General features: G+C 35.1%; 1 protein-coding gene across 12 annotated transcripts in view; it reads right to left on the bottom strand.

The window, feature by feature from the left end:
- SOX5 (SRY-box transcription factor 5) overlaps positions 1–13826 on the bottom strand; it is a 952037-nt gene that overhangs the window by 58283 nt on the left and 879928 nt on the right. For all 12 annotated transcript variants that reach the window (XM_046641348.1, XM_046641339.1, XM_046641321.1 and 9 more), the window contains one exon: positions 13028–13174. In XM_046641348.1, the coding sequence (XP_046497304.1) occupies positions 13028–13174 (147 nt within the window). The remainder of the gene's footprint in view (positions 1–13027; positions 13175–13826) is intronic.

Here is a 13826-nt window from a genome sequence, read left to right as displayed (position 1 = left end):
ACTTATTCTCTTAGATCATGTATTAATAAACATAACTGCAAAAATAGACATATAGTAAAAACTATATCCACAAACAGTGATAAATAAGCTTTAAATTCATATTATTAAGAATGAGTTGTATAACATAAACGTTTAATCTAGTAAACATTTATTGAGAGCATATTATGGGCCAGCCACTTAAAATTCAATGGATAAAGGAAGTATATCTAATATGATCAATCTTATGGAATTGATCTTTACTTCACTTACTTTGTTGCAAGTACATAAATTATAGTCAAGATATAACAGATCAGAATTCTAGTTCACTGCAGCTCTCTGGATGCTAATAGAAAAAAAGCAAGCAAAACCAAACAAAACAAAAATTACCCAGGGGTTCCCTTAAAATTGGATCAGAACCATCATTTTTTAGATAAATGACAGCCCTATTTACATGAAAATTAGCACTAAAAATTCCATCATTTGACCCAAGATTCTTGTCTTGCCCTGTATTTATACAAGGTTGACCTGAATATTGGGCTCCTGCCGACTTAAAATGAAACTTTGATCCTCAAAAGAGTTGCATAGAGAAGTATAGAAAACACAAATCTGTACTTATTTAAGGACATTTTATTGCTGTCATAATGCTTTTATACATACTTCACAACAGTATTTTTTTATGTTATTTTAAGTGCTACTGGAAATACCACAAGAGAAAAATTTTTGCAGTATTTCATCCTTTCCATTTTTGGTCTCAATTTCTTTTTCTCCTATTTATGAAATATCTACACTGCCAAAAGTTATCAAAATTGCACAACAAACCATAACAGCTCAAATTATATAATAAACTAGAAAAAATAAGATTCCTTGGTTATTGAAAGGCCTAATTTACATGAAAGTCTCATACAGAATCTCAATACTGATAACTGGTCTTGCAAAGAACTACAACAGAGCTTTAATACAAAATATTTTGTGGTTTTATGAAAACGCAAGGTTCTTCGTCTTTTCTGGTATTGGCAAACAATTTGGGGAAAATGAATTTTTATCTATTTGAGTATACATTATTTCCTTCATATTACTTTGGTAATGTAAACCTTGTAAATTGGAAATTCTGGTCTTTATTTTCTCTCAATTTAGAGATCTCATCTTTATCCTTTTGAAAAACCAAAATCATAAAGGCTATTTTTTTAAACTGTTGGGTTCTGAAAGAGTCACCCAATGGAGTCAGCTAGTCCTTAGTTGGAAGTACAGTGTTAAAAGATGTGGGACATTGCAATAGAAAGCCTTCCAGCTCACAAGGGGGAATGTGTAATTCTAAGAAGCATCTAACTATATTATCTACAAAGGAGGCCTAGGGCTAGGAAAGGGGCACAAGCTTCCTATGAGAATCTTAGGACGCTGTGGGATTCAGTTAAGGGAGATCCTGGCTGTTAATGATATTTAGACACTTGCACTTGTAGGCTTGCTGACTTCCAAGCAGCACTCTGTGAAATGAGTTCTTAGCAATATTCGATATTCTGAGCCATTAAGAATCACTTTTCAAATTTAATATTTATATGATTAAAATTATAATGAGCAAAATTCTTATTTCAGTATAGAGAAAATTTCAAATATATTTTCAAGTAAGAGTTATAAAATTGTTCCCTATTTTTTCAAAAAACAAAAAATAAAAGCGCTATTCTATACTTTGAATGGTATTCTGTGTATCCTAAGGTCTCAAACTTTAGGATACATGAGATAAGGAATATGCACTTGCAAATTCCTCTGATCATGTTAAGCAGACCCTAAACAATAATTCACAGTCAATGTGAATTGCACACTCACTGTGCATCTGGTGAAGACATTTTTTTCACATTTAATACTAATTGAGTCATATAATTTCTGGTCTTTGTTTAAAAAACCGTAATTAACAATGACTATGTTTTTAACTTGATTAGAAGTAATGAGAAACTATACGAATGATGATGGAGAACTTCATTATCTTATAACTTTTTGAACAGGTTCTGGATTAAAATAGTTTCTACTTCTCCTTAGGTTAACTGTGCCATTAATACCACTTCCATACTGTATGTGTGCGAGAAAATGTGAAAATAGGTATAACTAAAAAAGAATTTCACTTTATAGACTATAATACAAAAAAAAATATATATATATATATAGGTAGAACTTTGTATATGATCTCAATATCAGTAAAATAAATAGAATTTGAAATGAATTATGAATGCACATGTTTAAATAAATCATACAATGAGTTTTTTTTGTTTTACCAAGAAAATAATCACTTTACTTACAGAAGTTTAGCAGAAATTTTATGGAAGTTTTTTTTTAAGTGGGTGGTATTGCATATTCATATGACAAGAAGTGAGACTATAATAAAGCTTATAACTGAAGCAAGGGAGGAAAGGCAGGAGGCGAGGAGGACAAGGGAGAGATGGAGGAAAGAGACAGAGAGGGAGGGAGAGAGAGATTTTGAAAGAAAGTTTTCCTCTCAAAAAACTCAGTTCAGGAGATTGCAGGTTTAGCCCCATGATGAAAATGATGCTAGTCATAATTTAGAAACTACTCTGTTGTAGTTGTTTTAAGATTGTAAGCACATCTTTTACTGATTTTTTTTTTTAAGATAGCCAAAAGTCTGCTGCACTTGGCAGACCTGCTGAAATCACACTGGGTTATAAAGTTTTGGGTAAAAATCAAAAATTTAAAAAATCAAATATCAAAAGTAAAAATCAGATTGATTAGAAATTAGGATCTCTTTCTTATGTGGCTTGTTAACCTGCTCAAAAGACATTAAGTAAAACAGAGTTCCAAACCTCTTATGAGCACTAGTGAATAGCAATTATAATTTTTCAAGGCGATTACATTTAAGTCAATACTCACGTGTTTAGTGTTAGTACCAAAATATCACTCCAAAAACTCAACGTTGTAATTTGCTTCATACAGGTGGTGACAAGTACTATCAATTGTGTGTTGTTTTCTTATACTACTAACGAAAAAACTCTGATAAAGCAAATGAATCTGAAGAAAACCCAGGAAATATTCCAGGTTAACTCCACACTCCATCACACACTTACTGCCCTTAGTAGGCTGTATATGACGTCTCTTTCTGTCCCTATCCCTCACCATATCCCTTACTACATACTCCATGCTCCATGAGGGCACAGACCTGTCTACACTAGCCACCAGTGTCCTCAGGTCCTAGCACTCTGACTGACACATCGTAGGCAATTAATAGACATTTGTTGAATTAAATTGTCTTGTCTCTCCAATGGCAATGTCCAGGGTATTTTATTAGTGCTCAAATTCCAGAGTATTTCTAGGAAAGTATTATAGAGATACTTAAAATATTAATTAATTGGTCCAAGGGATAAAAGTAAAAAAATTATTTTTCTTCACAGGCATAATATCCTAAGAAAGGAAGACAATGAATAGGTAATTACAACATTTAATAAGTGGTTATGACAAATGGAAAATAATTCATTTCTCTCTAAAAATGAATGTACTTAGAATATAAACTCCTTAATGTGAAAAAGTCCTACATGATCTAGTCTTTCTCATTCCCAACCTCATTTCTTATCATTCTCCTTCATGTTCACTACGTTTCAGCTACCCCAGCATACTTCATAAACCTTGAATTTGTTAATTTCACTCACATATTAGAGTCTTTGCATTGCTGCTCCTCCTGTTTGGGATATCATTTCCTCAGAACTTTCTGGCACTGTAAGGGAGCAGAATTTGCCACCCCAAAATGTGTCTCTTAACTTGAAGATTATTTTGGCATGATTATTTTATTTATTTATTTATTTTTAAAGATTGGCACCTGAGCTAACAACTGTTGCCAATGTTCTTTTATTTTTCTTTTCCTCCTGCTTTTTTCTGCCCAAATCCCCCCAATACGTAGTTGTATATATTTCAGTTGTGGGTCCTTCTAGTTGTGGCATGTGGGACGCTGCCTCAACATGGCCTAATCAGCGGTGCCATGTCCGCGCCCAGGATTCGAACCCTGGGCCACCAAAGTGGAACGCGTGGACTTAACCATTCGGCCACGGGGTCGGCCCCATAGCCTGATTATTTTTAAGAATAAAAGACTCAGGAAGAAACTTTAACCTTACCCCTAACTGCATAAAAGAATTTAAGATAGAAGGCCTGTCCCAGGAAGGAGCTATCACCATAGACAACTATAGTATGATAGGAACTAGGTGCGGTAGACAGGGAGGAACCTAGCAAGGCTCATTTGATCAAAGTCCGCTCCATTTCCCAATGTTTCTGCATGGCATGGCAAACATTTGTTTACCAAACATTTGCTTTCCATCACCATGTGAAATGCCTTGTTCCTCTCTGAAGTCCCAAACCACTACCCTCAACATCCTCTTTTGTCTTTAGCTAAAGACAGTATTTAAGGAGGTGGCTTTGAACATTGTGGCAAGTTACTCAGTTTTCCTGGGTTTCTCCCATGTATACACGTTATTAAACTTCATTTGGTTATTCTGTCTCATGTCAATTTAATTCTTAGACCAACCAGAAGAACCTACAAGGCTGGAGGAGAACTTCTTCCTACCCTACAGTCCTTTCCTTTTCATGATTTAGGTCTCAGAGAAGGCTTCCCTTATAGCTCTATCTCAAGAAGACCCCCTCTTTTGTCCCCAGGAACTCTGTCTTTTACCATGCTTTATTTTCTTCATAGCACTCACCAATATATGAAATTATCTATTTGTTTAATTGCTCATATTTTCTCTCTTCCCTGTAGACTGCAAAATCTCAAGAGAACAACTATTTTGTTCTTAGCTGGAGTAGCAGTAGTCCTACTGCCTTGAACTGAACTTGGCACATGCTAGGCATAAATTAAGATTTATTGAATCAATGAATGGTAGCTGTAAGCATAGGGTGCTATAGAAGACTAAAAAGGGACAGTCCTTCGAAGAATGAGAAAAGAACAGAGTTAAGAGATAGAATCAAGTCCATGTGACATTGTTTGAGTTACTGATTAAGCCACACCTTACAATTCAGAATAACTTTAAAAAAAAAATGTGAGTGAATACATTTCCTTTTTGTTTACTCTAGTTTGGGTTGGGTTTTCTATCACTTGCAACTGAAAGAGTACTAACAAATACAATTGTCAGTCAGTGGAATCACAAGTTGAAATCCTGGAAAGTTGATTACAGTTCTGTCTAAATAAAAATATCATGATATTATGAGTTACTCTGAATACAATAATGCCATCTCATGGAGGGGTGGGCTCCCTGTCCCCGGAGGAGACTCCAAAGAGGCAAAGTGACCTCGTGACTGGGTTATTGCGTGCTGGACCGAATACTTTCTGGGTTTCCTTCCTACTTAAGCTTCCATATTTTTACTAACAAAATGTCTGGCACATTTTCTTAAATAAATGAAACTTTTGGATACTTTAGGTTTTGAACTTGTCTGTCTTCAGCTTAGAATGTTACATTTCTTTATCTTTTTGACTCATATCTACATGTCTTAAATCACTGAATTGTTTTCCATCTATTCCCCATTGTGCAATATTTAAAAATATTAGTAGAATGCTTTGTTCTCACTAGAGAAAATGTGTTGATAAAATATAACAAATAAATGTGCATACATACTATTTTCCATCAACCTGCATAAGACATTAGTATTTGTTGTAATTTTAAAAACAAATTTATATGCTGGGGCATATCTGAAAGAGACCATTAAAATTATTCCTATTTTATGAATACGAAAGAATGTGTAAGCAGAATATATTTAATTAAATAAAGCGAGAGTATCAAATCTGAGGTTTAGGGTAGTCCTCCATGATTTCAGCTCTCAATTCTCTAAAGAGTTCCAGTTCCACTACAGGTGAGGGCTAAAGGGGTGAAAGGGGTCAATAACCAATAGCTCAAATAATTTAGGACAGAAAACAAAAGGATTTTAATTGATTTGAAGAATGTTTTAGGAAGCTGAAATTATAAAGGATTTCTTAAAAGGAAAGATAACTACAGAAGTGTACTTTTGCTTTCTCAGTCTCTGACGCAGTAATGACTTACCATGTTTGGACACAACGTTCATTGAGGTTGTACTAGATACTTCTCCTACACAGAAACATCCTTTCATACTGTTCCTGTTTTTCTTCCCTGTTCCATTTAGGTTTTAACTGCCTAGTTTTAAAATCAAAATGCCTTAAACACACAGCTTTTCCGACAGTGACTCTCCTTTGGGTTGGACCTATTGTAGAGGGCAAGTTTCACTTTAAAAATGTGATTCTGTGGATCTTCCTGTGTCTGCAGGTGCCCACCATCTTCTTGCTTTCCCCATGGTTTGCATTATTAAAAAGCTTTGACATGGCTCATCAGAGCTGGCTGCTGTGTTCAAGACAAGTTCCTGTCAAAACAAAGTCAGTATACTGGGGAACAGAGGCCAGGCCAGCTGAATTCAAAGGACATTACCTAAATCCCTTGGTATATTTTGCCTTTTTTTTTTTAATGCCAAGATTATAACTAGTCTATCTCTTTGTTTTATAATTTTTATTGCTTTTATGTTACAAATGTGGCCAACCTCCCTCTTCCTGAGTCATAAGAATATATCACCAAATGACCTACTTGGATATTTAACACCACTGTGCTCAGAAAAGCCTCTGTTTAAGTACCTAGCTGTTTGAGATTCCTGTCAACTGAATACAGATGAAAAGGAAAGGAGGAGGCTCATCAGAGGGGTTCTGTTGATAACACTTCATTTAACATATTTCAGTTTAGCAACATGGGACCACAAAAAGAAAACTATTTTATTTAAAATGACAGGGCAGCTATGTTACATGCACTGTAAATATGTCCCACCCAGGAAGTGATGATAATGATAATGGGCCACATTTACAGTTTAACCCTATGGGGTGATTTTTCTCAAAAGAATTCACCTCTTGAGTATGACACATCCATATCACGTCTCAAAGGCTCACAGACAGTTATTTCACAGACATTGAAACACGGGGGAGAGAGGGGTGTTCAACAGCTATTCAACAAAGCACAAAGCAACTGTACAGAGCAAGGTATTAGGGAGATTCTAGCATTTAATTGATATGCCAGACAGTGTTTAAAGCAGAATAATAGAATGTGGCCAATTCGAATGTGGTTATAATTAGCTGAGGCTAACATCCCTTTCTATTTTGAAGTTTCAGGAGAAATGAAATCTACAAAAGCACCAGGTCCCACAGTTTCAAGACAGATCAGTGATTTTATCTGATCTTACACATATAGACAAAGGGCAGCTCCTCCTTTATTGATAGTATTCAAGCATGTGGATTATTTAGAGGCCAGTTCTAGCGCTGTGTGGTGAGTAATGTTTATTTGAGATCTTGACCTGAAAATCTCCAAGAACAAGTCAAACAGTAGTTTGCGAGGAACTTTTTACATATTGGAAATTACATCCCTAGCAATTAGCACTATTCAAAACTTTTCATAGTCAGATAAAATGTGAAAAATACTACATGAAGTTATAGTTATATTGAGCAGTGCTTTTCGACCTTTCCATCATGGCCACATTCCTGGGGAGGCCTTAGCACTTACTACTCCATCTAAAACTTAAGAAATCACTTCGATGTCTTGTGCTTTATCTTGAAAGGATGTTTTTGTCAAATATTAAAAATGGTGCTTTTTAGTTAGCATTGGCAGTGGTTCGACTTGGTTGTGGTTACACTGTATGTGCCATTTTTTTAATTCAGCCTTTCCCCTCAATTGGCATTGTAGATCACTATCTTAAAGTTAGCAAAAAGGCTCGTTTCCCAAATCTCCTGTTAGAAATAATTTTTCAATTACGATGAATCATGATTATCCTCTGATTTCTCATACTCACAACATACTGCTGAGCCATCTTGTGAGTATGTGCAGCACAGTCTGTGACTCAGAGTATTAAACTACAAAATTCTACCCTGCAGATCAGTGTGTATTGATGTAATGCTTACTTGATAGCATGAAACTATGTGATTGGTACCATTATAGCAAAAAATAGGCACCCTAATAGAAGTCATTGGCCCTTCTAACATTACTAACAGAAGTATATGGCTACCAAATCAGAAAAGATCTCCATTACTGTGCCTGTGAAAGAAGATCAGAGAACAATACAGTTCCACTTCTTGCTTCTGAACTTGAAGCAATATTTATAAGGATATTGCAGCTGAAAAAATCGGATTGTGTCTGGTCAGCTAGCTAGGGCTGTTTCTGGCTTCTGGAAAAAAAAAGTTCTTTTTCTTGTCATAACTCCCAGGTGCCACTGCTGAGCAAATGGGAACATCACTGCCAGAAGTATTCGAAAAGAACAACAAAAAAATTGATTCGAACAATCTCTGTGTGCCTGTCATTGATAGAGACACAACTGTGACCAGGAGTATGACTAGGGTCGTGGCAAGGTTAAAAGAAAAGCACCCAGGAATTCTCTCTTGTCATCAGGTTTTCAAACTAACTACTCTTGGCTGCTGTAGGCAATATATAAGTTTTCATCAAATACCAAGAGAAATTTAATAGTATTTACAAGTTGCCCTTAGAATTTTCCCAAGAGGTGGCTACTTTGGCCAAGGCAAAACACTTAGAATGTGGAGCTCAGATGGTTAGCACATCTTTGAAATATAGGGATTTCTTGAGAACATGGAGTTATAAGCCTCCTCATCACCAACAAGTGTGTGAGTTGTGTGTGAAACTGAGTAAAAATAGTCTTCCTCTCAAGATAACTATTTTAAGGTTAATATTAATTCTATTATCTTTTAAAGAAATAACTTATTCTTACAAAACAAATGTTATCAAGAGATTAATTACTATCACAAAGCAAAGGCTGCCTGGGTTCTTAAAAGACTACGATGAATAATCCAGAAAATCATTTAAAGAAAGAAATATGTGGTACAAAAATGAAGGTCACTGAATACACTAAACTGTAAACAAATTAATTTAAACATTTGTTAAGGAAAATAAGCATATTCAAAGCAGCAATATTGTATATGAGATTCAAGGACCAATACTGCTAATCAATATCTTAACTAAATAATTTTCCTTAATATGAGAAGTAGAATTATTTCTAAAATTTCCCTTAAACAGGATCTCTTGTGCACAAAAGCTCTAGATTTCATACTTTCATTCAAAATTATTTACTAGTCCTTAGTCATAAATGCAGCTGCAAGGACACACATGAGCTATGAGAATATCTCTGAAGAACTAAATATATTTTCTTTTGTTGGTCAATGAAAAAAATAGTCTTGGAGTAGGATCCATGGGAGAAAAAGTTAAATAATTGCTAAAGAGACAAGTGTACATGTATTAAGAAAGATTTTGTGTAACACCGGAGAAATTTTAAAAACCTGCTGACGGTCTTAATTTTCCAATCTTCAGCAAAACAGACCATGAAAAAAAGCTTTTCTTGGCTTGTGCCTAATAAAATCAAGGCATTAAAAAAAAAAAAAGAATTAACCAATGAAATGACAATATGTCAGGAATTAATGAAAACAGTTCACAAACAATAAGTTCAAGGACATATAACTCAACAAGCAACACTATTCATGTTCTCCAATGCAGATTTTGAAGAGACCAGACTCCTTTCTGTGTTTTCACATTTACAGAACAAAATTCCTGTGTGTAGTCTTTAGAGGTTCTCTGTGAGTCCTCTAAAGGTTTCTTTATCATTTAATATTATAAATAATTGTGTTCCTGGGTGGCAGTTCAGAGCTCAGTACAGCACTCGTACAACACCGCAGGCAGGTCAGGTGACCTTTCTCCAATTCTCCTCTCTGGTGCTGAGGACAAAGTGATATGTCTGTCATACGCCATTACCATTAGAACAGAATCTTGTTCTTTTATTACAACTGAACTCCGCCAGATTTCTCAGCAGGAATGCTAAGTGAAATCAATGTCTTGGATTTCCAGGCTGAGCTTGGAGGTCACAGCCACTCTATCATTTCTCAGCATTATCCTTTCTTGCGAGCGCACACACTCCCCAAGCCTCCAACTGGCACACAGCAGATTGAAAACAGCATGCATCAGAGGACTCATGCTGTACAATTTTACAGTCTTTTGGAGCCCCTCCTTTTGATTCCCCCCTTCCATTTTTTGCAAATTGCAAATGTTTTGTTTGTGTCCTTCTGTAGAGTTGTGAGTCAAAGGCAAAGGCACACCCAGGAAGAGGGCAGGCAATAAAATCCAGACAACGTAGTTGATTTTTGACAGCTGCCAATAAGATCATTTTCCTTACATCATTACCTGGATGTGACTTACGATTCCATTGTTCCAAACACTAAATGTACTTTCAACGTAAACCATCATTTGGTTTATGCCAGGTAAGTATGCAAACAACACAAAGTCCTTTAATAAAATAAGTCTATTTTACAGTAAGAGAGACATGAAAATCCACCAATAAATCACATAGAAAATATCTACAGGACACTAAGAATTGATTGCTTAAAAATATAAATATAATAATAAATGATAGTTATTATATATAAGTAAAATAGCTTTGTGAAGCCAAAATGCGTATTATGCTACGTATAAATGTCAATTCCAGGTTACAGGAAACTAAATGCACATAGTGAAATGGGTCCTCTCTATTTACTGCTGGTTGTATTGTTTTGGCCATGTTCTTCGTTAAAATGACAGTGGTAATATTTATTGGTCTGGCTATTTTTAACCCACTAAAGTTTACTGCTGAGCTAAAACACAAGCACATTTAAGACATCTTTTCTGACAATAAGAGTGGTTGTAGACAGGACACTAGAAGACACTGAGCAAAGAAAGGACATATTTTTATTAAATCATTGTTGCTTAAAAAAAGGCACTTAATTCTTGGATAAACTGTTTATGTATTTTACAATAATTGCAGATGAGAAGAAATACATCTACAGTTTTGTCAAACCTTACGTGGTAGAGAAATCACAAGAGTTACTTTTCAAAAAGTAACTGAACTTTAAAAATAAACTATAAATATATTTTTTCAATCATGTATAATCATAGCTATAGAAACACAATCCACTTTTTCACTACTACTAAATAAATGGAGGTATATGAAGCCATAGAATGTGGCAGAATTTTAACATTCCAAAAATAATCAGTCTTTGCGCCTAGCCTATGGGGTTCTATGAATGTCTAGAATCGTATAGCTCATAAAGTACTGTCCTAATTTTGGCAAAGCAAACCTTCAGTCACTTCTAAACTTGTCATGGTTCATGGTTCCTGAAGAAAGTATCATTGTAGCAACTGCTCAATAAACATCTGAATGCATGAGTGAATGAATGAACAAATAAATAGATGCATAAATGGATGAGGCTAACATCAAAAGCTTCATGATTATTTGAGTAAGTGATTTGGGGAGAAGATATTAATGATAAAAAGTTATTCTAGGGGCAAGAAAAAAACCCATTAGTAATTTACACATGAACTAGGTACTCTAAAATCATAAAACGAAATGTCCTAATGTAAAGCATCATTATGAAACATGAGGTGAGATCACCTTAATAAATCAAGAAAAAAAGACAGAATAATATCTCACAGAGTTATCTGTGTGTGACAATGACTATGCTGCTAAAGCTCTTTATTTTACTCAAAGTTAGCCTGGACTTGTTAAACAGTAAAACTGCTAGTCCACGGAGATGCCAAAAGATCACTACTTTAAAATTAAATCTTATTTAATAAATATTATGATTATTACCAAGTTTTAAACACGTATGTTCTGCTGTGATTATAAAGAAAAGCAGACCAGGCCTTGGGTATACATTAAGCAAAGAAAATGCAAGGTCTATTACAAAGCTGAAAGAGATAAAGTGGCATACGTATATTTCCTGACATCACAGGAGTGTGTACAAGATTTTGCACTACGTATTTGCACACATTGCTGGTGAATCACCACCTAAGGTCCTTGTCTAGGTTGAGTTATAAATCCAAATGTATTTATCTCTTAATAATGTGGAAAAGACTTGGGAGTTTTGAGAAGATGGAGGCTGGAGGGCACTTTCCCAACCGATCCCTTCTCTTTCCCAATTTACCCTCTGGATTAATATATTAACTGCGAAAAGCATCTGCCTGGGCAATGGAGAAGGATTAAAAAGAATTCTTGGATTTGTTTTCTTTCAACACTTCCTAATTTTTTCTCTATGTATTTTTTCTCAGCTGTTGTGACTACTCTTATCCTGTAACTCTTTCAGCATTTCAACATGGCATTCATGAAATCGAGAACAGAAGCAGTTGTCTAGGTAATTCAGCAAAAGACAAAACACTATTTGGGGGTAAATTAACCGTGTCAGTTTTCTACTTAAAATTTTCTAATAGTCAGAAAACATGTATGGCTATTTCCCTGAGTAATCTCAGGGAAAACTACTTTATGGTTATCCTTCTTCCTTCTTCCACAGGAAGTTTAATATATTCATTTATCACCATTTAAGTAAGATCTTAACACACAAAAAAATTCACATTAATTTTTCTACTTTTAACTTCTTCTAAGACAAGAAACAAATTATTTGAAACTCCACCACCCTTCTCCATGTTCTCTCAGGAACCATTATTATCTTCATATCTTTACATGATAATCTCATGTAAGATATCTCTAAACCATATCTATACTGTACCACATTACAACAGCTGTTGATATTTAAATAAAACATTTTGCGTATGCGCTAATTGTACCCATATCTTAAACTCTATTTCAGTTGCCCCTTCTTTTGGAAACCCATCACAGGATCTCTCACTGAAGGTAATTTCTTTGTCCTCATAACTTCCAATACACTTTTTCCATAACTATGGGACTTTGTATCATAGAGTATGGGTATCTATTTTATAAGACTGTAAGTTGCTTGGGTACAGCATACCTATCTTGTAAACCTTTGTATCAACCACATTTCCTACTACAGCTATCAATGCATATTTGTGGAATAAATGAATGAGTAAATGTATGTATGTAAATTTACACACGCACACTTTACTGATCCTACTAGACTCTTATCTCCTTGAAGACCCAGAATTTAGCCCAGTTACTGTCACATAATAGATATTCAATAAATATCACTGAATGCAAAGTAAAACTCTAAATGGCAAGACATGTAGCTTCTTCAAAAGGGTACCTTGCTTTTGGGTGGCGGGCTGTTTGTGCTCTTGTCTGTGTGAATGCTGGTAGGAGATACAGCAGCACCAAGGTTGCCTTGGGGTATGCCTGGGAGCTTTCCTCCTGGAGACACCTGCATTGCAGCTAGCTGGGCAGCATATAACTGCTACAGAAGAAAAAGAGAGACAGAGAGAAAAAAAGACTATCAGTCATAAAATAAACACACCTCCCAGAAAGTACCTATCTTCAGATGTGGTATTCTTCCTATGGGTATTTTTGCTTACTGCCCTGGAATATTTTAAAAAGGAAGCTGCCGTCTTAAATTTGATGACTCCTCAGGGGGGAAATGACACATACCACATATAAGGGATTTCAGCTTCAGTATGTCCAGGGACCCAAAGCAAATAACAGTCATCCATATTTATACTCTTTCTCAATGTCTATGGAAGTAAAGTATTTCACATTATTTGGTCAAGAACTCTTTTTGCTCTATTTTAAATTTTGGTGACTGTGTTACAAAAGAATGCAGGTTCATACACAAAATAATTTTCTTACTATCTATATTTGTTCAAGCCCTGTGTATCTCCTTTCTTTGACTTATTGAAATGGGCACCTGTAAAAATTTTTTCTGATCTTTAGTTATGTAGAAATACAAAAAGCCTATTGAGAAGGAATATGGAGAGTATTTGAAGAACATTATCTGGTCAGTCTACCTACATTGATAAAAATTAACTGGATGCCTGCCAGAAGTCCACTTTACTTCATGATATAGAAATAGAGGCAAAGCTGAAATTATCTTGAGGATTAGGGTTTAAAGG

The sequence above is a fragment of the Equus quagga genome, chromosome 1 (genome assembly GCF_021613505.1).
Source record: "Equus quagga isolate Etosha38 chromosome 1, UCLA_HA_Equagga_1.0, whole genome shotgun sequence".
Classification (NCBI taxonomy): Eukaryota; Metazoa; Chordata; class Mammalia; order Perissodactyla; family Equidae; genus Equus; species Equus quagga.
Note: the sequence above shows the minus strand (reverse complement) of the source record. Positions and strands in the feature narration are given on the sequence as shown.